The 21,869-nt window shown below is 51.5% G+C and overlaps 8 protein-coding genes across 8 annotated transcripts; 4 read left to right on the forward strand and 4 right to left on the reverse strand.

Annotated features, from left to right (window-relative positions):
- Positions 1–2: 2 nt before the first annotated feature.
- Positions 3–1,779, reverse strand: BO82DRAFT_435540 (uncharacterized protein; the record flags this gene model as incomplete). The annotated part of the gene is made up of 3 exons (XM_025641034.1): positions 3–1,241; positions 1,298–1,541; positions 1,616–1,779. The coding sequence occupies 3 exons, from the start codon at positions 1,777–1,779 to the stop codon at positions 465–467; spliced, it is 1,185 nt and encodes a 394-aa protein (XP_025488006.1). The 3' UTR covers positions 3–464.
- Positions 1,780–2,920: 1,141 nt separating this feature from the next.
- Positions 2,921–4,441, reverse strand: BO82DRAFT_318826 (uncharacterized protein). The gene is made up of 2 exons (XM_025632657.1): positions 3,759–4,441; positions 2,921–3,656 (listed from the first exon to the last, which is right to left on the reverse strand). The coding sequence occupies exons 1-2, from the start codon at positions 4,104–4,106 to the stop codon at positions 3,132–3,134; spliced, it is 873 nt and encodes a 290-aa protein (XP_025488007.1). The 5' UTR covers positions 4,107–4,441; the 3' UTR covers positions 2,921–3,131.
- A 207-nt stretch (positions 4,442–4,648) lies between these two features.
- On the reverse strand, positions 4,649–6,548 carry nop12 (rRNA-processing protein NOP12). Its single transcript, XM_025633643.1, has 2 exons — positions 6,268–6,548; positions 4,649–6,207 (listed from the first exon to the last, which is right to left on the reverse strand). Exons 1-2 carry the CDS (start codon positions 6,349–6,351, stop codon positions 4,768–4,770), a joined length of 1,524 nt encoding a protein of 507 aa, XP_025488008.1. The 5' UTR covers positions 6,352–6,548; the 3' UTR covers positions 4,649–4,767.
- A 1,222-nt stretch (positions 6,549–7,770) lies between these two features.
- BO82DRAFT_172439 (uncharacterized protein) lies at positions 7,771–10,359 on the forward strand. Its single transcript, XM_025630365.1, has 3 exons — positions 7,771–8,736; positions 8,803–8,872; positions 8,935–10,359. The coding sequence occupies exons 1-3, from the start codon at positions 7,857–7,859 to the stop codon at positions 10,124–10,126; spliced, it is 2,142 nt and encodes a 713-aa protein (XP_025488009.1). The 5' UTR covers positions 7,771–7,856; the 3' UTR covers positions 10,127–10,359.
- A 553-nt stretch (positions 10,360–10,912) lies between these two features.
- On the forward strand, positions 10,913–13,104 carry BO82DRAFT_344080 (cystathionine gamma-lyase CYS3). Its single transcript, XM_025633644.1, has 4 exons — positions 10,913–11,494; positions 11,553–11,638; positions 11,692–12,139; positions 12,199–13,104. The coding sequence occupies exons 1-4, from the start codon at positions 11,387–11,389 to the stop codon at positions 12,778–12,780; spliced, it is 1,224 nt and encodes a 407-aa protein (XP_025488010.1). The 5' UTR covers positions 10,913–11,386; the 3' UTR covers positions 12,781–13,104.
- Positions 13,105–13,272: 168 nt separating this feature from the next.
- BO82DRAFT_357932 (protein-histidine N-methyltransferase) lies at positions 13,273–15,059 on the forward strand. The gene is made up of 3 exons (XM_025636150.1): positions 13,273–13,710; positions 13,790–14,101; positions 14,180–15,059. The coding sequence occupies exons 1-3, from the start codon at positions 13,552–13,554 to the stop codon at positions 14,828–14,830; spliced, it is 1,122 nt and encodes a 373-aa protein (XP_025488011.1). The 5' UTR covers positions 13,273–13,551; the 3' UTR covers positions 14,831–15,059.
- BO82DRAFT_344087 (putative NADH-ubiquinone oxidoreductase 178 kDa subunit) lies at positions 14,910–16,193 on the reverse strand. The gene is made up of 3 exons (XM_025633645.1): positions 15,800–16,193; positions 15,394–15,638; positions 14,910–15,324 (listed from the first exon to the last, which is right to left on the reverse strand). Exons 1-3 carry the CDS (start codon positions 15,914–15,916, stop codon positions 15,168–15,170), a joined length of 519 nt encoding a protein of 172 aa, XP_025488012.1. The 5' UTR covers positions 15,917–16,193; the 3' UTR covers positions 14,910–15,167.
- Positions 16,194–17,741: 1,548 nt separating this feature from the next.
- On the forward strand, positions 17,742–21,797 carry BO82DRAFT_292926 (uncharacterized protein; the record flags this gene model as incomplete). The annotated part of the gene is made up of 3 exons (XM_025631776.1): positions 17,742–17,843; positions 18,039–20,545; positions 20,855–21,797. The coding sequence occupies 3 exons, from the start codon at positions 17,742–17,744 to the stop codon at positions 21,795–21,797; spliced, it is 3,552 nt and encodes a 1,183-aa protein (XP_025488013.1).
- Positions 21,798–21,869: the final 72 nt, after the last annotated feature.

The following is a 21,869-nucleotide window of genomic DNA, read 5'->3' on the forward strand; positions in this document are numbered from 1 at the left end:
TCTGGTCCGACTCCCTGGCATACATGGTCACTGAGACTGCCGCTTTAGGGTTCAATAGGCTGATCAGACATTCAATGAAGAGGACCAACATATGATAAACATTGAATTATGGAAAGAGATTGTAATCCATGCTTGAGATAGAAAGATGTTACATTTTCTCTGCGAGCATGAAATGCCAACGTAAGGGCCAGCTGCTCCAGAGTGTGGAACAAACCTTATGAATACTGTCTACAGGGCAAGCGTTATACATACCCCAGAGATGAGGCGAGCGACTAACCCGCGGACAGTAGTCAGTGGATTTCGAGAAAAGATTTAGCGCAGCAAATATCATCACATTATTCATTATGATCCTAGATAAGACCACCAATGCCAAGCTGCGAACCTACCAGAGGCGACAGCCATCGAACCGGGCATCGGGGGTGGACAAACACGCTAGCGGATTGAAAACATTATGGGTCATCCATCTACGAAGCTGCCCACAGCGGAGTCACCCGTTTGACGTATTTCATAAACTTGAAGAACCCAACGGCATGTTCAACATTGCCATATGGATCAACCACCCGCTCCGGGAACGCGATACCAGCCCCATAAAGGCCTCGGACAATGCGCCCATCGGGATCATAAAAGCCACCGGAGACCGAGTCAAAGTCAGGCTCCAATGGACGGCCATTGACCGATAATTCTGGTAGTGGGTCTCGAGTAAAGCCCACAGCTTGAACTATATGGGTGCAGGATGGCAGGACCCGCTGGTATTGGGCTGATTCCTGGCCGCCCCCGCAGTCTACCTTCGTGATGAAGCGGCCGGCCTCGGACTGGGGTAGTTTGTCATCCTCCAATTGCTGGCGAGCGAAATCAGCGGCAAGACCCTTGAGCCCAGTATTATCTCGGAGGATCCAGCCATCCATAAACTCCGCGTAACGCAGTGGATGTCGCGTGAACCATTTGATGCGGAGTTCAGGATGGGAGCTGCGTGCCAAGTCCACCAAATTGAGTAGGGCTAGAATTGCACTGTGGGAGGCTCCTACCACCGCAATCTCCGAAGGCTTGTTGTGGGGAAGATGTGTGATGAGTTCACTAGGCTTCAGCACTAGATCTAGGTCCAGCCGTTCGATGTGGTGCCCGGAAATGGGGATTGAGACTTCCGTGGGGGATGAACCCGTGCAGAGAACGAGTCGGGGTGTCATCACATCAATCTCATCTTGGGAGTTTTGAAATTTAATTCGAATTGTCCAATCAGATGTCTACACACAGTTAGCATTAAGAGAGAAGCTTTTCCAGGAGAACAGCGCGAACTGACTTGCTCGGAAAGATTGGCAGCTGTGACTGTACCCTGGCATGGCAGAACATTGTCCATCTTCGTGAGTCCGTCAGTGAGCGCACAAACCACATCCGCAGCATGATGCAGATGACAAGTCTTATCCTGGTCAAGCTTGGCCATTGTCGTAAAAGGATTAGGCATGCGGGTATCGGCAATCACGGATCTGAAGGGTTGAACAGCGGTAGCATAAGCTTGGAAAAACGACACCTTGGTGTTGCTGATGCTGTGGTGTCAGCGAGGAAGCTCCCGGGCTGCAGTTTCGGTCGGAAGTAGAGTGGCTGATCAGTATATGCTTACCTGGGAACTTCGCGATATTTCCGATTGACTCGACCTCCTTGAAAGTATGGATCAACCCATGCGATTTTCCCACCAAGCCGCTTTTCTAGTAGACTTCCGACGACTGCCAAACCAGCAGGACCAGCTCCCACCACCACCGCGGCACATCTCTGAGGCTGTGTCATTCTGAGGACGCTTTCCGACTGTAGAGACTCTCAAACAACGAGGTACCGTGTCAAAGCTCCAGATGATCACTGTGAAAAACCCACAGTATGCAAATTCGGGGAGCAAGCTGAATATCTTCAGAGGAGAGAACAAGAACGAGCAATTTAAGGTAGAAGCTCAAGGCGATTGAAAAGCATTGCCGGAGTAATTCTCGGCGAAATAATCAAATCAGAACCCCTTCGGGGATAGACAAATAAAAGACTCGTCATGGTCACTCTAGGAATATACACAGATGATAGCAAGCCAGGGAGGGCTGTTGTTGAGACAGCGAGGTCCATATGGATTGCTCAGTCGGCGATTAAGTCAATCGGCGATTGACCACGCAGGGTGCCCGAAGAGACCGACAGGTAGGCGTCCACGGTGTTGTCTGCGTCAACTCTCGGGCGAGATCACGCATCAAATCGTTCAGGCGGTGATGAACAGCCCGGTTACTGGTTCCTGAGCCAGTGCAGCTTCTTGTTTGGGAGTCAGTCAACTGATCAATGGTTGAGGAGGTTGCGCAACCAACGCGGCCTGCCCCACCGCAATTGCTGCTTGCTTTCCGTCATCTGCTGTCATGGCGTATTCTGGCATCCATTTTGTCGACACAGGAATGTCAAAAGTAAAGAAGAAAATGGTGTTGGCGTACAGGGAAAGGCAGCATAAACCCCCTAGATCGATTGACTGTCTCACATTTTCATCCTTTGTGTGCTAACAAGAGTAAAAGCAGCCAACATTGCTGGCCACGAGGAAGTTCGCGACATTATATTCAGGTGAGAGTTAACCAAATGGGGCGCTCGGCAGAATTGCGTGATTTCCTATATGAATGAGGTGATTGTCCATTGTGCCTGATTTGGCAGGCAGGCTACCACTAATACTGTACGCACCTGCGCCCCCGCGTCAGTCTTGACCGCCAGCGGGAATCCGGGGTATGCTGGCCGGCACTGCACACTGAATGATAACGTAGACGAGAATGCTCTTCCTATCCACGGCAATCGTTTTTAGCCGAAAGAGTACAGACAATAATTATTTGCCGGCTACTTAACTATGCTATTGATAGATGCTGGTGTTGCCGTGCCAGCTTATAACTATCGTTTATCGTCGAGAGTGGCCCTTCTTCCACTTCTCGTTCTAGAGACCTAAGATCGCCTTAGATCGACAATTATCCATGTTCCATGTGATTGTCTTCCTACACCAAGACTATGGACTATCGAATATGCTTGCCAGTTCTCCGAGTTAAATCTTTATAGAAATGGAATCCTTGCAGTAGTCAACTCTCCTGCATAATCAATCAAGTCACCTTAACTGGAAAGAAAGCATCGTTCCAACTTGATCACACAGCCCAGAATACTCGCACTAACACCCGCTCGACATTATTGATCCATCCTCCAAATCGAGCTCTCCCCCAGATCTGGATGGCATCACCCACTTCTAAGGCACGAACTTGACTACCATCTAAGGTTGCACGCCCACGACCCTGGCTGTTTTCGATTTCTTCTGCTTCACTGGAGTCGCTGGGGATATCATCCAGATAATGCCAAGTGATACGATGTAGCTGGGTATTCTTGTCCGCCGTTCGGTTTGACTGTAGTTTATGAGCGCTCGGGAGTAAAAGAGGATCGCCCGATTCGAAGTGAACCGGCTGCTTCTCCTGAATCGGTTCTTCACCAGGTGGAGGCGGCTTCTGGGCCGAGTGAATAATCCGGGTGTCGAACCATGTAAAAGACCCGTCGTACGAACCTTTATTGCGGGCACCGCCACCCCATCCCTGGTCATGGGCTGAGATGGTAAACATGATCTTGCGGCAAGGGTGAGCGGTACGATGGGGAAGCACCTGGGGAGAGTCGGATCTCAATGTCTATGCGATATCATCAGTTCCGGTACGTTTGAATCATCGTCGTAGCTTCCCTTATTCGTCTGAATGCGAGACTGGTGTCACCTTGGGGCGGTAAGGACATACCTCCACAGCATAGCACAATGGTACGGTTGTTAACAGTACCTGGTCCTGATCCTTTCGGATGATCGTCTCTCCTTCCAAGCTAGACTCGCTGGTTGCCCAGTATTCGGCCGCATCCACGATCATGTCCACAAGCTCACAAGGAAACAGCTCCTCAGAGTCTCTCTTCCATTTCCAGATATGCTGCAGCAGGTATCGGACCTTCAGCACGTCGTAGCAGCTAGGGCAGTATGTATCGTTATCCAATGTCTTCGCTTCTCCCTTCGATGAAGCGCCGGTCTCGTTGTTGTTACCCGAGGGGTCCGGTGGCCTTCTACCCCCTCGAAGCCGATGGACGAACGGAAGCATCATTATGGGTGATCCAAGTCGCTTGATATCAAGCAACAGACTGCAGGATGACAAGCGAATCGTTTGCGAGGGTGAATTTGTTAGGTACGAGGTTAGATCTCATCGAACCTAGGAGCACATCGAATTGCTGGTCGCAAGTGAACGGCAGGCTGATCCACTTCTACTCAAAGACCAACAACATTAGGGCTTAGAGCGTCTCGGGCATTTGCTTGTAAGACCGCTTGAATATTCCTATTGCACCTCACGTGTTCCGGACGACTAGAGCGGAGACAGGTCGCGTGTGTCTCACAAAAGAAGTCAAGCTTGCGAAGCTAAATCCATTCGGAAATTTTATCTTGATCTCTGCTTACGAAGGGGGTGACCGGATAATATATGGCTGAGGAGTCTTGTACGGATTAGGAGCTCATAATCGATAAGGGGTGCGCCCGCGCAATGACGTCACTGTTCTTGGGTTCCTGGAGGCGAACGGCACCACGAAACTTGAGAATGAGTACACATTTGTAGCATGTAGGCCTGTACCAGCCCTGACAAACATACTGAGGAACCTCATACATTTGATTTGACTTTCATACCCAGTTGTGCTTTTGCAAAAGTTCGCAATGTCCTATGTCCACCCGGGATGATAAATTACATACATGAAACGCGCCATACAACGAACGGAAGATTATTCCTTGCCTTTCCTACCACCAGCAGCCTTGTATGCTGCAGCGCGCTTGCTACTCCGACTGTTGCGCTTAGCCTTCGATCCACGACTCTTACCCTTGACTCGGATGCGTGATGCTCCTTCCGTGGCTCGCTGGCCTTCGAACACCAACGAGTTCTGCGAGATGGAGGTCCTTCCTGCAGCCTTGACCTTGGCTGCACCAGCTCGGCCAAAGAGCTTACCAGCACGACCCTGAAGTGTCTTATCCGCGCCTCCAGGGGCCTTCCCTCGATTGCTGCCATTATCATCGCGCTTCTTCATGATCTTCCTAGCTCGAGACACACGGAGCTTGCGCGGGAGCATAGGTGGGTATTGCTTTCCTTCCAGCAGGAGGGCTTCCTCCACGCAGTTTTGATCGTAAAACTGAACATAGGCGAACCCTTTTCCAACACGCGTGGCAGAATCACGGACAACTCGAACATACTCGACGCTGCCCTTGCCAGAACCATCCTTCTTTGACCCACCGGTGTGAGCATTGAACACCCTCCAAAGACCCTCTTCCACATCTGCGGGAGCCCGCGGCTTTTTCCTCTTCTCATCATCGGGTTTGGTCTCGTTATCAATGAAGTCCAAATTGCCCACGAAGATACACCGCTTGTTGTCGATTTGAGCGGGATGCGCGACGCTATCGACACGCAGATGGCGATCGAGGACAACGGTACCGTTCAATGCAGCCGGAGCCTTTCGTGCAGCTTGCACCGTTGAGTACACAGCATATGCGTTTGTGCATGGTGTCGTGTCATCCAAAACCTCCTTGTTTGCGAATGAAGCTCGCTTTGGTACCTTGCCTCCGCTAGCAAAGGCTGTCGAGCGGAAGCGGATTGATTCAACTTTGTGTGGTCCTGTGGATTCTGGGAGCGAGTCAAGAAAAGACCCAAGGTGTTTGAGAAGCGTCTTCTTAGCATACTTAGACTTGATAGCCTCGTTCGACACATTGCCAAGGAACACAGTGCGATTAGACTTATCCAGTTCCGCGTTCTCAGCAGCTCCAGTAAGACTCTCATGCTTCAGCACCGCAGTCTCCTCTTCACCTTCGCTGTCGCTTTTATCGTCGCTTTCATTAGGCTGCTCCTCCTCGTCTTCATTTTCACCCTCTGTAACCTTTTGTCGCTTAGACTGCTCTTCACGACGCTTGAGTTCCTCCTTTTGCTGCTCCTTCTCTATGCGACGCATGTAGGAGTCTTCGACTTCTTCTGCCGGCGCCCTCTTCCGCTTCCGACTAGAGGCCTCGGAGTCTTTCACCGCCGATACACTTCCAGGATCACTCTCAGCCTCTGAAGCCTCTTGCATTTCTTCATCCTCCAGCTCGGAGATCTCATCCTCGCTCTCGTCATCTTGTTTATCTTTCGCAGCGCGCTTCTCTGCCGAAGCAGTTGATGTCGGAGGCTTGACTGGACCGGCCTGTGTAGAGATGCGTTAGCTCAATTAGCACTTGGGTATGATGAAGAGCCTGAAACGTACACTTGTCGCGAATAAGGAAGCCAGAGAAGGATCTATGGGGGCAGTTGTTCCCAGAAGGGAGACAGATGTTTCTGTCTTGGCCATTATGGCGGAAAACTATGAGATGCCGGAAGCCCTTTGACAATAAATGATCCACCACTTGAGCAGGAGACAGTGATCAGGTTCGCTTTTCGTTGCTGCAAATCTTATGACGGATGTTTCTGTTTCCGTATTTCTCCAACCAACTTTTTTTTCTCTTTCTTTTTTTGGAGGCGGTCTTGGCGACGGAAAGCCGGGGCAGATCACGTGGAGTCGGCTCTCTCACTCTATTCCCCCAAAGAATAATTGAGACTAATGTGGTGGAACTATGCTCTCAGATGGCGAACCAACTTACTTTTTTCTGAAGTATGCTCAACGCTTCTGTAATTGGGTTAAGAAGATTATAAAGCAGCAATGACCAGTGTAAAGCGTGCTCGGTGTTTCCCCAGACCATGGAGTAGTGAGAATGCCCTAGCCAAAACCACTTCAGGCGGTGAGCCCTCATCCGGCGAAAGGAATATACAGCCGGCAGAACTCAATACGGGCGGAATACAGCAGGGTGACGCCGGCTCTGATTAGTGAGTGGTGAGGATGATTACTGCTGCTGCTTGCTGCTGCTTGCTACTGCTGCTGCCGCACTTCTTCTCCCTCCTCCTCCCGCGCCGTTCAAGCTGCCATCTCGCTTCTGCGCTTCAGACTTGGTGGTTTCGAATTCAATTTTGTTTCATTCCATTCCTCTCTCTCCTACCTTTACTTGAATCCGTTCTCCTTGTACAGCCGACTACGCTTCTCTCTTCCATGCCGCTCAGTCTTCCGTTACGCTGCACTTGTCGTCCTGCCCGCTTCCTGAGAGTCGACGCCCACCACAACCGCCTTCTCATTATCCCTCTCGCTTCCCGTTGACTAGAAGTTCGTCTGCGCATCCTCATAAACTGAAGCCATACTGGGTGCAAGGTCGGGGCTCTGGAAATTTGTGGATAGGCCTACCTTCCCTGATTCCTTCTCCGCGACCGCGGTGGTTCAGGGAATCGTGCTCGGTCGCGGCAGCTGAAACACTACGGATTTCACTGTCGGCGCATTGCTGAATGGTATGTTTCCCAATGCATTTCGAGCCAGTGGAGGATCGGTTTTGGATCAACTGCACTAGATTCAGCGTCCCAGACCCTTGAACAAGAGCATAGAGCCCTGTTTGTCGGGCCGGCGCAGTTCTCAGAGCCCAAGCCGGGAGCGAGAGTGACTTTCGCTTTATCTGGGGTGTGATCAAATCTCCGCACCGCCTTTGGGACTCTGTCGCTCCCCTCTTCCTTAACCCTGCTTTTGAACTTGGTCGACTATCGTTTTTACTATATTCTTTTTTGTTGCTTTGACGAAATGTCTCTGGATACTATGTCTAACTTTCTGGCTTTGGCGGCAATAGGTCCACGGTTTTGACCCTCTCTCCCAGCATCCCTCTTCCCCCCCCCCCTCCTCCCATAAGGCTACCGACCACAAATCTCAGCTTAATCCTCTCAATACTTCTTCAATCACCTCGGCTCCCCTCGCTTTATTATCGGTGATTGCTGCGCAAGAAGATGGAAGTCGCCGAGAGTACAGAGTCTGCGGTGATGGGCGCGACACCTGGGATGGACACTGCCATCGCCAATGGGGAACAGAACCTTCTCCTAGACGATTCGATAATGGGTGACGACCGATCGAGTAGTCTTAGTGAGATTGATGATGTGTCCGAACATATACCATCCGATTATGAGTCTCCCAAGCCGGAGAGGGTGGCACCGGAAAATGACTCGGAAGCGGAAACAGAGCGCATCGAGGACTCCCCAAACTTCCGTTCCAAAACAAACATTGTCGTGAGTGCAGCTGCTTATGAGCCAAGCCCCAGCAAACTGGCCCAGTCGACGACGTACGATGATGTCGAAGATGAAGAGGAGCATGCTGCAGACGATTCACCCAGCAAGCCTCGCTCCAGAATCACCCGTATCAATGACGTGGTAGATGAGACTTCTGGGCGCGAGGGCTCTACGCTCTCCATAGAAGGCACTGGCAAAAAACGCAAGCGCTTGGAGTCCGGCGACGAGCTGGGCACCGAGATCGACGACGATGACTTACCGTCACAGAAACGTCGGGGCTCAGTGAAGAGTGATCTGAGCGATCCACCCCCAGACGATATCGCTCTAAGCCCCGAACCCATGGAAGACCGTTCTAAAGCCATTGAAGAGGATACACCGGCAGATGAGACGCCTGGGTTAACCTCGCATGCAGTCCCCACGAAAGGTAAAAGGGCAAAGAAGGGCAAGCGGAAAGGACGGAAAGCTAGAGATGCAGATGACGATATGGATAACGGCATTGGTGACATGAGCGCCGAAGTCGATGACAATCTTGCGGAAGACGACACTGCTGAGCGCGGTGAGGATGTGGACGACAGTGAAGCTGCTGCTAAACTTGAAGAAGAGTGTAAGTTTTGCGGACCACGCTCGATTTTGGTCATAAACGGGCACATAACTAACATGTTCCTTCTAGCAGCGAAACGAATGGCTGCTATGGATTCATTAGCCGTATTAGAAAGAGAATTCGCAACGTTGCGTGACAAGTAAGTTGCTACCACCACCGGTCCACCTGGCCCCTCATAACTGACCTATGTAACTCAATTAGAATATACGACGAGAGAATCTCCAAACTGAATCGGGAACTAGAAATGTTGAATGGTCCGAATCCCACACACCCTGAATTTTTGCGGCAGCTCGACTGCCTCGCCCGCTACAGAGACTCCAAGATCAAATATGAGCACACGCTATTCCAGTACCGAATACAGGCTCTGCTGAACAAGAGTTTGGCTGAACGGGCGCAAGCACACAGTACATATTTCCAGCGGACTCGGGATATTCGCGAGAAACATTCTAGTGCGATCAGCAAACAATTTTACTCTATACAGCATGATCGATTCAAGACGGACGACGTCAGTCCACAGCATTATATTCCTTTCCCGACGCGTCGCTCACAACAAATTGCGCATCAAACAGCGTATAATCAAGAAGTTTCGATTATGGCCGGAGTCGCAAAATACGTTGGCTTCCCTGCGGCGCCTTCGCTGTCTGCGGCGCGACCTTCCGAGCTGGAAGACGACCTGGAGAAAATGGGCGTAAGTTGTCTCAGTCATGCTGCAAATCACCGGCAACCCCTGCTAACGTGCCCTTGTACTCAGATATCCATCGAAACAAAACCCCCACTTACTCAACAGCAGCCTACTTTACCCCGGGGAACTATGCCAGCCATGTCATCGAGCGTCTTCCGCACACCAGCAGAGGAGGCCTTCTTGGAGCAGACACCATGGGCCAACCCGCAACATCCCGTCCATCAACACCAACAATTTTCACAAAGACCCCAGACCCGAATTTACGAGAATCCCCGGGCCCCTGCATACACTACCCCTGCTGCTCAAAAACGAGTGGTTGATATCCACGCGCCCAACGGCTCAGCCTCCACCATCGCGGAAAATTCATCAGCCAATAACACCCCGTTCGATCAAGAACAAGCTCCTCCCAATCTTGGCCATTTCGTCAACCCCGATTATGATGCAGACCGGAGGTCTGGATTTCGGTCTCTAAGCTCCTCCCCGCTTGACGTGCGAAAACCACATCCCGCCTCCTACAGCGCTTTTGACCACCGCTCCCCTCAAGGCGCCTCTCAGCATGCTGCTTACTCTCCTCCGTCGGCCCGCCTGGGCCTTTTTCAATCGGCCTCGTCCAAACGAGAGCCATCTCCTTCGCTCTCCTCCCGGCCTGTCAACTCCTTACATCAATCGGCTGGTATCCTGCCTGGCTCCAATCAGATGGCCGCTCGATAGAACAATACCTGTACACGGCATGCAATCACCTCACAATAACGGCAAACGGGTTCGCATTAGGGCTGGGCATTTTCTGCGATGTATAGGGGTTTCTTTTAGGGTGTTCTAGAGAGTTCTTTTTTCCCCGCATGTATGTACGGATTCGGGATGTATGACTTGGAAATCACCGGGACGAATTGAAACCTGCCATCTTATTCCTGTTTCTCTTGCTTGCTACGGTCTGGGACCGTCCTGTGTAAATAATAGGGAGATGGCGATTGAGTTTTGCTTTTGTGCGATTCTGTCTGAGGGTGAATGATCTTCAAGATGAGTTCTTATGATGTTAACCAAGCACAAGCACCGTGTCTTCTGCTCTCATTCTTATTGGCAATGTTTAGATACCTTCCTACCTTGTACCTATTTATGATTATAATATTAGTTCTATCATTTCCTGACAATCGTGATTATTATCGCTGAACAGGAAGAATGGGAGGGGGGAGAGAGAGAGAGAGAGATACAACAGTCCGTGCGGTGCGTAAGACCGATATTGATAAGCATGCGGTGAAAGACGGAGAGACTCTTTGGTGTGTATCAACTATGTACAGTACTCATGTATGTACAGTACATAGATTAGCATACTATAGTAAGATCCGACGCTCGTCCGACATCTCCGACTGGCGGCGGGCGGTTAGTGGCGGCAGTCGTACTCCGTCTAGAGTATAATCCAATTGTGGAACGGGAAGAAGAATAAATGGAAGGCGGAGTGGGGATTTGCCCGCCACTTCGTCCTATCGACTTCCGGAAGATCTCCAGTCGGCAACGTAAAAGAAACTCATCTTCGTCCCTCTGGGAGAATTTGGTTCAATTTTTTTTTCTTTCTTTTGATTTTTTTTTCTTCTTCAGCAGGGAGTTTGGTCCTTTCTACGCCCTTGGGAGTCTTGGCAGGTTCGCATTTGCATTCCGGCAAAAATTATATTAGTTAGGCCTTTCTTTCGAGGGGGTTCTGCTCTCATTACAAATCTGTCTGTCTGTCTGTCTGTCTTCGTTTTCGTGCTTACAGCCTGCACAAAAACCACTCCTACTTCATTCAGTCTCTTACTATATAAGTCCACACGCTTGTCCTGTCCTGTGTCCATCGCAAACGGCAACGTTGGGGAATCACATCATTTCTTTGTGAAATTGGTTCACTAGCATAGCATACTATATAATCGGAGCCATTCCTCCTGGTTTCTTTGATCTCTCAAACCCTCTTTCCGCATTCAATCACCACATTTCGTCATAATGGTCGCTCAAAACGGAGATTCCGTCTCCCAGGAACGCCGCTTCGGTACTTTGGCCGTGCATGCTGGTGCTCCCCATGATCCTACCACCGGCGCTGTTATTGCTCCGGTCAGTTCTCCTCGCTAGGAACTCTGTTATCACGCAACTACTAACCGGAAAGGACTAGATCTCTCTGTCTACTACATTCGCACAAACCAGCGTTGGTTCCCCCGTCGGTCTATACGAGTACACTCGCAGCTCGAACCCAAACCGGTCAGTGAGCTTGGGGTCCCTCCCAAGTTAGACGGACACTGACTATAGACCAGAGACAACTTTGAAGAAGCTATCGCTGCCGTTGAGCACGGTAAATATGCTCTGGCCTTTTCCTCCGGATCTGCCACCACTGCTGTGATTCTGCAGTCTCTCGCAGCGGGCTCGCACATTGTCTCCGTCTCCGATGTGTACGGCGGCACCCATCGCTATTTCACCAAGGTCGCATCTGCCCATGGAGTTGAGGTGACATTCACGCCCAGCATTGAGGAGAATGTTGAACAGTTGATCCGTCCCAACGAGACCAAACTGGTCTGGATCGAGACCCCTTCCAATCCTACCCTCGGCTTGGTCGATATCGAGAAGGTTGCTGCCATCGCGCACAAATATAACATCATTGTGGTCGTCGACAACACCTTCATGAGCCCCTATGTCCAGAACCCCTTGGATCATGGTGCCGACATTGTCGTGCACTCCGTCACCAAGTACATCAACGGTCACTCAGTAAGCGCTTGGCTTCAGATTCCTGACCAGTAGGGTCTATCGGCTAACATTAGGAATAGGATGTCCTCATGGGTGTTGCCGCGTTCAACTCGGACAGCTTGAAAGAGCGTCTTACTTTCCTTCAGAACGCCATTGGTGCCGTTCCGTCTCCATTCGATTGCTGGCTCGCTCACCGCGGTCTGAAGACTCTCCACTTGCGTGCGCGCGAGGCCACTACCAATGCCACGGCCGTCGCCAAGGCCCTCGAGGCCTCTCCCCATGTCATTTCTGTCAACTACCCCGGTATCGACTCTCACCCGCAGCGCGCTATCGCTGTCAAGCAGCATCGGCAAGGCATGGGTGGTGGTATGCTGAGCTTCCGTATCAAAGGCGGAGAGCAGGCTGCCCACTTGTTCTGCAAGTACACCAAGGTCTTCACCCTGGCGGAGAGCTTGGGTGGCGTTGAGAGTCTTTGCGAGGTTCCCGCAGCCATGACCCATGCTGGTATCCCCAAGGCCGATCGTGAGATCGCCGGTGTTTACGACGACCTCGTTCGCATCTCTTGCGGTGTTGAAGATGCCGAAGATCTCACGGCTGATGTTCTTCAGGCCCTTAAGAAAGCCGTGGCTGCTAGCCACCCCGTTGAGAACGGCAGCGCTTGATTAAATGGTCGTTGATGATTGAGAACTGTTTACTGCGATAGAAGATAAACCCGTTAGAGGGCTAGATCAAACCCCATCAGTTGAAGACTCGATGGAACGTAACCCCGAGCGGGGCATGAAGTATAGTGCATGATGAGGAGCTTGCATAGAAACTCATTTCTCTAGTTATAATCACGAATCTCCTTGTGACATTATCAGGAGCGCAGCATACACGGTTGATAATGAATGTATCTGTTTCTGGGCAAAATGCTTATTAAAATGTGTTACTCAAGACTTGATTTTAATGGAATTGCAATCACATAGGATTTGGAAAAATACTTGTTGAACCCACCTCGACAGAAATTGTTCGTAGGTCTAGAGTGACCAGAGCTCTCGTTCTTACATTGTTTGTATGGAAATCATGGGCCATACAAAACGATTAGTCATCTTTTTTCCCCTTTACCTGCAAGAAAATTTAGAGGATCAGGACCTCGACCACGCATGGTAATAATACTAACATCTCGTGGGCATTTTATGCTGCCATTCTACACCCCATAGTTCATAGAACTTGGTTTCTGGGCCTACGCACTGTTGCTTGAGGGTTGCAAACTCATTTGTACGCCAGCAGTGCAATCTATACAGGGTACCCCACCCCATATCGACTGGAAAGGAATTAGGAAAGTGTTACTCTGCATATTCCAACACTCCTTTTTCCTGATTGCCTACGTGGTAAAAGACAGCTGTAAAAGAGGGAGAGAGAGCTAACGGCTAAATTGCGGAATCGCCACAATCATGTCGTCCACATTCAGCTTTGGCTTTGCGGGGGATGATATTGATATTGACGAAAATGATACCGGCGTTGTCTCTCAAGAAGGCTTTACTTTCCGACAAGGCATTAGTGATACCCTGCCCGAGTTGGTGCCAGCTAAGCGTCATGATATGTCAGAGTGGGTAAGTCCTCGTGGGAAGCAAGCTCTCAAATCCCGCAATTGTTTCAATCAAGATGTGACAAGGTGTAATTGTGCTACAGATTCCCTCACTCCCCTCTCAAATCTCGTACAATAAGCTTGCCATCCCTACCTGTCAGAATGGAAACCCAGGGAAGCCGGTGATGCTTGCACGCCGGGATGTATACGACATTCGAACCCAGCTGATGGCAGAAGACACTGCCGACGACAGAGAAGACAACTATGAGCTGATCACGGGGCTTGAAAAAGGCGACATCAATCCCAACTTCTACGAGGGCGGCTTTAAGACGTGGGAATGTGCCTTGGACCTTGCGAAATTGCTTCTCGACGCCAATGCGATGACGGAAACTGCCGACAAACGGCACTTCATCGAGGTGAGTGAATGCAAGGACAGTTGGGACGGCCTACTGGCTCAAGGAGCTCATTCATACTAATGCTCCTATGCCTTGTAGCTCGGGGCAGGCACTGCCGTGCCATCCTTGGCCCTGTTCGCACAGCTGCTATCAATGGAGCCCAATGCTCAGCGAAGGGTCCACTTCACATTCGCGGACTACAACTCCGCTGTGCTCCGTCTCGTCACTTTCCCGAACCTCCTTCTGACATGGAACTACATCGTCTCAGCACAGGGAGAGCCGCTCTCTGCCGAGTCTCTATCGCCCGAAGATGGGGCCACTGAGGATGAATTACTGGACATTAGCCCCGAGCTTGTCGCCAGCTTCCAGAGAGACCTCGAAAGGCGAGGTATCACTATCGAATTCGTCTCCGGCGCTTGGTCGCCCGAATTCGTGGACTTGGTGTTTTCATCCGGTGAACAGGGTAGAAGCGATGCGTTGATTCTCGCAAGCGAGACCATCTATTCTCCTGCCTCGCTGCAAGCCTTCTCGGAAACGTTGCTTGCTTTATTGCGTCGGCCTGCGCAGGAAGGATTCTCAAGCAAGGCTTTGATAGCGGCGAAGAAGGTCTACTTCGGGGTGGGTGGTGGGGTGGATGAGTTCCTTGCTGTGGTGGGAGGAATCAGTGGGGGCAATTTGAGGGTGCAAGAGCGACTAGATATCAAGTCTGAAGGTGTTGGAAGGGTAATTCTCGAAATCGTGCTTGGATAGGAGTTTTAGTGCTCGGTAATTCTGGTGCTGCCATGATGAATGATGGAATATAGTTGGGCTTAGATAAACATGCATTCTCATTGGCTCGGGCACGGAAGCGCAACATGATCAGTTACGTAGCTGTCCACGGTGACTGGGCGATTCAAGACTCACTCTACAGCACTATAGGACAGCCCCAAGGGTACAACGTCACAAATTCGGCCATCAAGGGATAGTGGAAGAGAGACACTGAGACCATTTACCTCTGTCTTGTTATATGTACATGTACAACGTGTCGTGCTTCCCAGGTCTACCGACAGAGTTTTGTGACCAAACAATTCAAATCGATTCAGCTTAACTATTCATAGAGAGAAACGACCTTGCCATCCTTCATCCGGGCCACGCGGTCCTCCTCAATGGCCTGGTTCTTGCGCTCGTAGTGTGCGACAACCTTGCTGATGTCCGCATCGTAGCCGGCGACAAGGTTAATAGGCTGAACGGCGTGGAAGCTGACCCTAAAAGTGCAAAGAGCATACGTTAGTGCCCACGATTCTCAGGGTAGGAAGGCTGCAGCAGGATCGTACTCGGGTTGCATCAATCCATATGTTTCGCTCGGGCCCTGACTGGCGAACAAGTGACGGTCGCGAGCGGCCTTCTCCATCACCGCCGTCCGGATGGCGTTTCTCTGCTCAAAGACCTGCTCCGAGGGAGTCCACTTCTGGATGAGGTTGGAGATCCAAGACTGGGAGCCGGACTCCTCGGTGGCCTTGTGGATGCGGTAGATAACGTAGCAGGAAGCGAAGGTGCCGACGGTGACGTAGAAACTCCGCTGTTGGGATTGGTCGATCTCAGGGTTAGCCCATGACTCATTTGAAGAAGCAGGAACAATGCGATCTTGCAGCGTAAGATCCTAGCAGCCCATCGCGGGCGACACGGACGGGGTCATCGTTCCCAATTGGAGGGAACCGTTAGGTAGGTAGGGGAACGTACGCCGAAGCTCTCGTTCACAGGGGTAGCGTGGTGAGCTGCATGAGAGCCAAATCGATGGGGCTGCTGGTTCCGCAGCAGTAGCCGCGCCGAAGCTACCGATCGCCTGGCAAAGAACATGGTTTGGGAGAAGATAATTGGCAGCGCCGAACAATCACGATGCCGTCGCTGGGGCTTTCTGGTGAGGTTGAAAGCACAGAAGGACGGCTCAAGGCGGGTGTCACGTGATTTAACGTCTGGATTAGGCTTAGGGCTGCCATGCTCAGGTCTTAACCCCAGCGGGATTAGCGCTGTGGTCGTACCTTAGGCAAGCATGGCAGGGCCCGACGCCGCCGCCGCGGTGAACTTGGGACAGCATGTATGTCCTGTACTGTGGCCTGTACATGCTGTGTTCCCCCGGGAAATCATCAGGTTGCGGTTGTTGTTGCTGTCGTTGTCGTTGTCAAAGCATCATGTCAGTCTCTGACAGCCTAACAAGAGCTGCATGTTGGTCAAATGAGATCCCTCGGACCCTCGGACCCTCGAGCCATTGCCTTACCTGCAGAAACTACTATTCTCCCTCTTCTTTCCGAGGGCCCAGAGAAACCCTTCGCCTTGAGAGCCTGCCAGGTGGAGTTGAACCCCGTCGAACGGTGTTTGGTGTTTGGTGTTTGGTGGTGCACTGACTGGCTGGTGCATGGCGGCTGCATGGGCCGGCGACTGGCGGGTCGTTCGCTGTGTTGGCTTGTCAGTAAGTCAGCGACTAGCCAGTCTACACTCCGATCCTCTACACCGCACCCAAGGGTGGTGGCCCTGGTGGCCCTGGTGCATGGCTAACTGCCTCACTTCAACATGGCGCTCCCCACTGCTCGCTCTTAGCGCGACGTCAATTGGGTTTCATCTTCTGCCAAATCATGTGGACTCCGCAACCTCTGGTTATCAAGGGGGACATGTCATCGATCTGTACTTAGCGTTGTCCCACACCACACCCCACTCACATACTCCCCTCCCCCAACCGGTTTCATCTTACTCGAGGACAGTACTGTACCTCCCCCCCGCGGCGGTATTCGAAGAAGATTTCAGGCTACCGAGCTTTGAATAGCAATTCGTTCTTACTCATGCCCTAATTTCTCCTTTCCCCGCTCTCTTCTGATTCTTCCGGCCACCGCGAGTATCGCGTCTTTGATGCCCAATGCGTGAGGTGATTGGGTCTGGGATAAGTCGGATCTCCAATGCTTCGGTCCACCCTTCTGACTCTTTTCTTTTGCCCCTCTGCAGAGGTATGTGCATGCTTGCCTCTTGTGCCTAGTTGGCCTCCGTATCCACGACCGACGATGGGTATCAATCGTCCTCTAAGGTTCGGTCCGTTTGACGCCTTGCCCAGCCAGCCCCCTTGAGGCTGGTTGAAATGACTCTCTCACCATGCGATTCTTTCCTTGTTTGGGCGTTTCTGAGAACCGGTTATTAGCTGTCCAAATTTCCCTCCACGTCCCTCTTCTCTTTGGTCCCCAGCCCTCAGCATCCCAACTATTTTAAGAGCCAGCGTGTGGAAAGCCATCCTGGCATTCCGAGTTGTCTGCCCGCCGGCGAAGCTGCCATCTGACACCCGGTCACTTGTCTTCGTGTATGGCACTCATTTGTGCCCATTCCCTGCATATTCTCTAATTCTTTCTTGATTCCTCCTATTTTCCTAATCCTTTTCTCCCCTACCTATTTTGCCACCGAGAAACTCTGTCTGATCGTGTGACACCCACGCCTCCAGACTGACCATTTTCGGTGCCTTGCGTTCGCTCTGTACCTATACGGAGCCGGAATATAACTTGACACCGCCGAACGCGCCTGCAAATGTACATTGTTAAACCCACGTTCACCCAATCGAGCTTCTACTGATAGAATCAAGTTTCAGCTTACTGGGAACACGTCTGTCAGCCTTACCTTTCAACTTGGGCACGCACTACTATCAACCATGGCCAAAAAAACCGGCAAGGCTAATAACAAACAAAAGAATAAGAAGGGAAAGAGTCAAGAGGCTTCTGGGACCCAGACACCTCAGCCCGAGCCTGCCGCTGTCGAGCAAGATGAACAACTAAATCAACAAGAGACATCTCAACCTGAGCTATCTCTCGAGGAACAGCAAGACGAACAGCAGGAACTGTCTCAACCTGTGACCCCCAGTCAAGAACAAGAACCACAAGACTTAGGCTGGCAAGACCAACAACCAGAGACACCTCAACCAGAGTTCTCAGAACAACAGCAAGCACAGCACGACACACAGCCCGAAGAACAACAAGAGCAGCAGCAGCAGTACGAGCAAAAACAACCGCAAGTCGAAGCGGCCGTCGAATCGCAACCAGCAGCGGCAGAATCTATTTCTGAAACAGTAGCAGAACCTGCATTGGAACCAGAGTCAGTGCCAACTCAAGAATCGGAACTGGAGCAACCACCAGCTGTTGTCGAGGAACAGTCGACTGTTCCTGAAACGGAGGCTCAAGCTCAGCCCCCAGTGAGTGACGAGGGCTGGTCTGATCAGCCAGCCATTTTGAAGCTTGCTCCTGGCCAAGAGCCAGACGTGAACGATGTACAGAACAGCCCCGAACAATCACAAGAGCCAGCCTGGGATGCAATAGGCTCGCCGGAAAACACCGTGATAGAGACCGAAGGGATTCACGAGGACAGTCAATCTCTGGCTGAGCTCAGTGGCACTGCAGCGCCCACGGAGGAGAACCCAGTGACAGCACCGCAAACACCGCTAGAGCCCACGTTTATCCCAACATCTGCAGAGCCCTTGGAGTCTCCTGCGCAAACGGAGGATCAGTTCGTGGCAGCTCCTGCCTACGCTGACGCCGCGGATTCTGCTGGTGATTTGCACAACCCTGTCATGTCTGGGTCCTTTTCCGAAGCAGAGCTCGCTCAGCCCATTCCTGAATCCGATTCGCTTCCCAAGCAAACAACTCCACCCGTCTCTAAGCCTGCGTCTCCTATTCCTCAAGCAGCTTCACCGATTCCTCCCGCTGCTTCTCCATCCTTCAAATCCGTTTCGCCTGCTCCGCAGAGTGCTGCTGCGACACCACGTGCTCTTTCGCCCCACCTGCAATCGGCTCCGCCCGTACAACTGTATACCTCCCCGATGGCTGAAACTATGATGCCAGAAGATGAGCTTGCTGTTCTGGCACAGCAGGATGCTTTTCCTACACCGCCAGCTGAGTCCCCGGTATTTCAGCCAACCTCACCCATGGCGCAAGCGACGTCCCCAGAACAGAGAACTGCCTCTCCTGTGGCGAAAACAATCTCTCCTGTCCAGAAGCACATTTCCCCTGTCGCCAAACCCGCATCCCCAGTTCCGAAGGTCAGCAGTCCACTAGCACGGGGGCACATGTCGCCCGTAATGTCTCCTCAGTCGGCCCCTCCGCCAATGGGGCAAAGAGTGCCCTTGCAGGCCATGCCACCCTATCCTCCATCCTACCATTCGCCTATGATGAGCGCCAATGGCTACTTGCCCCAGTATGCCTACTATCAGCCGTCTCCTAACGTACACCCCACACCTCGAGGCTCCATAGATCCAGGCTCAGCAGCATCCTTCCAAATGTTGCGCGACTTGGGCTTTGCCAATGGACATGGCCTCAATGGGAAGGGAGGCACAATCTCTCCTCCCGAACATGAGGAGCCTATCGAGCTCCTTCAAAGGATTCAGGACGCTATTCCTGACATCGGCCGACTGCTCTCGAGCTACAAAAACACCAAGGGCAAGCTCCAGGCAAGGGAAGCTGAGTTCAAACAAATGGAGACTCAGCATGAGCAGGCTTTGATGCACAAGGATTTCTATATCGAGGCACTCCAGAATCAGATGCGGAAAACTGCGAATGAGAGTGCTGAGGAATCCACCAGGCTCAAGAACACGATCAACGAGCTGCGGATGGAGCTGGGCAACCTCGACGAGAAGCAGAAGGATCTCGAAGAGAAATTGCTTGAGTTTGAAAACTCCAACAAAGAGCTCACCCAATCCAAAGCCGAACTTGAGGACAAGGTTGAGTCGCTCGACAGCAGCCTGAAAGAGGCATACGAGACCTATGAGCGAGACATGGACAAAGCCAAAGAGGAGAAGGCGGAAGCTCTTACAACCCAGAAGCAAGAATTGACCGAGCTTTTCGAAGAGATTAAGGCAGAGGATGAGAAAGCAGCAGCAGAAGCCCTGGCAGTACGCGAGCGGGAATTGCTTGACCAGCAAGAGGCGATGAAGAATGACTACGAAAACCAGAAGCAGCAGATGCAGGAAGCACATGACGTCCTGCAGGCCGACTTCGACTCGAAGGTGACTGAGCTGACCTCCACCAAGGAGGAACTAGAGACTAGGACTACCGAGCTCGCCGATAAAAAGAAGGAATTGGAGAACACTTGTGAAAGACATGCTCAAGAGCTGGATGCAGCCCAACAAGCGCACGCTAGCGAAGTCGAGTCTCTTAACAACAGTCATGCAGAAGAAGTGGCTGAGATGAAGAAGGACTTTGCCGATCAGCAGCAGCAATGGGCGGACGAGAAGTCTTCTCTCGAGCAGCAAGTCGCAGAGAAGACCGAGACCATCGAGAACCTTGAGCGTGAGAACAAGAGACTAGAGGAGGATGTTGCTGTCAAGGAGAAGCAGCTTCAACACTCGGTGGAGAATATGCGCCTCACAATCGACAACTTGGACAAAGATTGCGATAGGTTGAGAAAGACCCTTCACAGCCTTGGAGAAGCCACTGACCTCAAGAGCACAAAGGGTGATTCTTTCTTGTAAGTGACCTAGTGCATTGAGAATATGTTTTAGTACCCGGCTTTCGTTCAGAGAATGTGTTTTCCTGTGTTTATCTCTCATTTCTTATGGGGACTCAAACTCCCTTCTCTCACGATACTTGCATTTGACTTGATACGTCTGAATCTCTCGTTCGCTTTCCTTTCCTCCTTGCATGAACCAGATCGACTCACAATCATTTGTTTTCTCCTTTCCTATGTTGTCTGTTTCTCTATAGACTGATTATGATGATGATGACATGTTGATAACGCTATAAATGTACGTGCTCTGATAAATATTCCGACTTCTAGTTTGGACTGCTTCGGCCAACTCTCTCGTCTTATTGTCTCCCTGTCTAAGGAGCACTTCTCGTACCTCCCAATTGATCCTCCCAAGGATATCCTCTCCAAGCTTCCGCCTGAGCTGCCATCGTTTCTTGATAACACTCCGGCCTCGCGTGAATTGCGCTCCGCTTATGTTCAACATGTCGTGTCTAAGACACTGACTTATCGGATCTTCCACCCTTTCCTCTTTACCCTTGGCCGGCGGTACGATAAGGCGGACACTTTCTTCCAGATGCTTTCGATGGACATCCGACGCAAGTCCGTACGACGCGAAGCGTTCTGGAGACAACAAACATTGAAGGCAGCCTACACTACATCGGATGCCAAGCAATCAATCAATGTGGTTGCTGCGGTCATTGTTGATGAGATCATTGATCAGCTTAAGCACTTTGCAGACCCCCGGAACTTGGACGCGCTTCTAGTTGGCGTAAGGAAGATCGTTAAGTTGGCAGCCGAAACCTGGCGCCTGGCTCGGGTTGAGCGAGAGCTCATCCTGGCTTCACTGCCAGCGCCGGACGCCGATATCATTCCAAACGACGATTGGGAGGAGTATGGGACCCCCAAGGAAGGTACTCTTAGCTCCAAGGAGGACCCGACACGTCATGTCATCCTCAGAACCTTTCCCCGAATCACCCGCGAAGCAGCTCACGAGGACTTTATCGGAGAGGAGGAGAAGTCCCACCCTTGCACCTACTCGCAGGGTTGTGTCCTTTACTCCGATTCTCCCGTGGTCATGGCCCGGCTGCAGGAGCTAGCAAAGAAGTCCACGGACGCTTTGGCTAGTGGGGATGAATCTTCCCGCCGTGGCTCGCGGGAATCGATCCATCGTGAAGGGGATGTCCCTTCATCCAAAAAGAGCAAGAGAAACAGGGAAGAAATCAACGGCGCACCCGTGGACATTACGGCATGAACACGCAGATTATAGTGAAGCCATCAGATGGGACGTGAATTACAACTAATATATGTGTTCGATTATTGACGC

This window comes from Aspergillus uvarum (assembly GCF_003184745.1).
Source record: "Aspergillus uvarum CBS 121591 unplaced genomic scaffold BO82scaffold_63, whole genome shotgun sequence".
Classification (NCBI taxonomy): Eukaryota; Fungi; Ascomycota; class Eurotiomycetes; order Eurotiales; family Aspergillaceae; genus Aspergillus; species Aspergillus uvarum.

Excerpts from the sequence above, each read along its gene's own strand:
- nop12 (XM_025633643.1), bottom strand. The coding sequence starts at position 6,351 with ATGGCCAAGACAGAAACATCTGTCTCCCTTCTGGGAACAACTGCCCCC. Across the intron at positions 6,208-6,267 it reads CTTCCTTATTCGCGACAAGT|GCCGGTCCAGTCAAGCCTCC; the intron begins GTACGTTTCAGG and ends ATCTCTACACAG.
- BO82DRAFT_357932 (XM_025636150.1), top strand. The coding sequence starts at position 13,552 with ATGTCGTCCACATTCAGCTTTGGCTTTGCGGGGGATGATATTGATATT. Across the intron at positions 13,711-13,789 it reads GTCATGATATGTCAGAGTGG|ATTCCCTCACTCCCCTCTCA; the intron begins GTAAGTCCTCGT and ends ATTGTGCTACAG. Across the intron at positions 14,102-14,179 it reads ACAAACGGCACTTCATCGAG|CTCGGGGCAGGCACTGCCGT; the intron begins GTGAGTGAATGC and ends TATGCCTTGTAG.
- BO82DRAFT_344080 (XM_025633644.1), top strand. The coding sequence starts at position 11,387 with ATGGTCGCTCAAAACGGAGATTCCGTCTCCCAGGAACGCCGCTTCGGT. Across the intron at positions 11,495-11,552 it reads CCGGCGCTGTTATTGCTCCG|ATCTCTCTGTCTACTACATT; the intron begins GTCAGTTCTCCT and ends GGAAAGGACTAG. Across the intron at positions 12,140-12,198 it reads AGTACATCAACGGTCACTCA|GATGTCCTCATGGGTGTTGC; the intron begins GTAAGCGCTTGG and ends CATTAGGAATAG.
- BO82DRAFT_318826 (XM_025632657.1), bottom strand. The coding sequence starts at position 4,106 with ATGATGCTTCCGTTCGTCCATCGGCTTCGAGGGGGTAGAAGGCCACCG. Across the intron at positions 3,657-3,758 it reads CATTGTGCTATGCTGTGGAG|ACATTGAGATCCGACTCTCC; the intron begins GTATGTCCTTAC and ends GATATCGCATAG.
- BO82DRAFT_344087 (XM_025633645.1), bottom strand. The coding sequence starts at position 15,916 with ATGTTCTTTGCCAGGCGATCGGTAGCTTCGGCGCGGCTACTGCTGCGG. Across the intron at positions 15,639-15,799 it reads CTGTGAACGAGAGCTTCGGC|CGGAGTTTCTACGTCACCGT; the intron begins GTACGTTCCCCT and ends CAATCCCAACAG. Across the intron at positions 15,325-15,393 it reads TATGGATTGATGCAACCCGA|GGTCAGCTTCCACGCCGTTC; the intron begins GTACGATCCTGC and ends TTGCACTTTTAG.
- BO82DRAFT_172439 (XM_025630365.1), top strand. The coding sequence starts at position 7,857 with ATGGAAGTCGCCGAGAGTACAGAGTCTGCGGTGATGGGCGCGACACCT. Across the intron at positions 8,737-8,802 it reads TGCTAAACTTGAAGAAGAGT|CAGCGAAACGAATGGCTGCT; the intron begins GTAAGTTTTGCG and ends TGTTCCTTCTAG. Across the intron at positions 8,873-8,934 it reads TTCGCAACGTTGCGTGACAA|AATATACGACGAGAGAATCT; the intron begins GTAAGTTGCTAC and ends TAACTCAATTAG.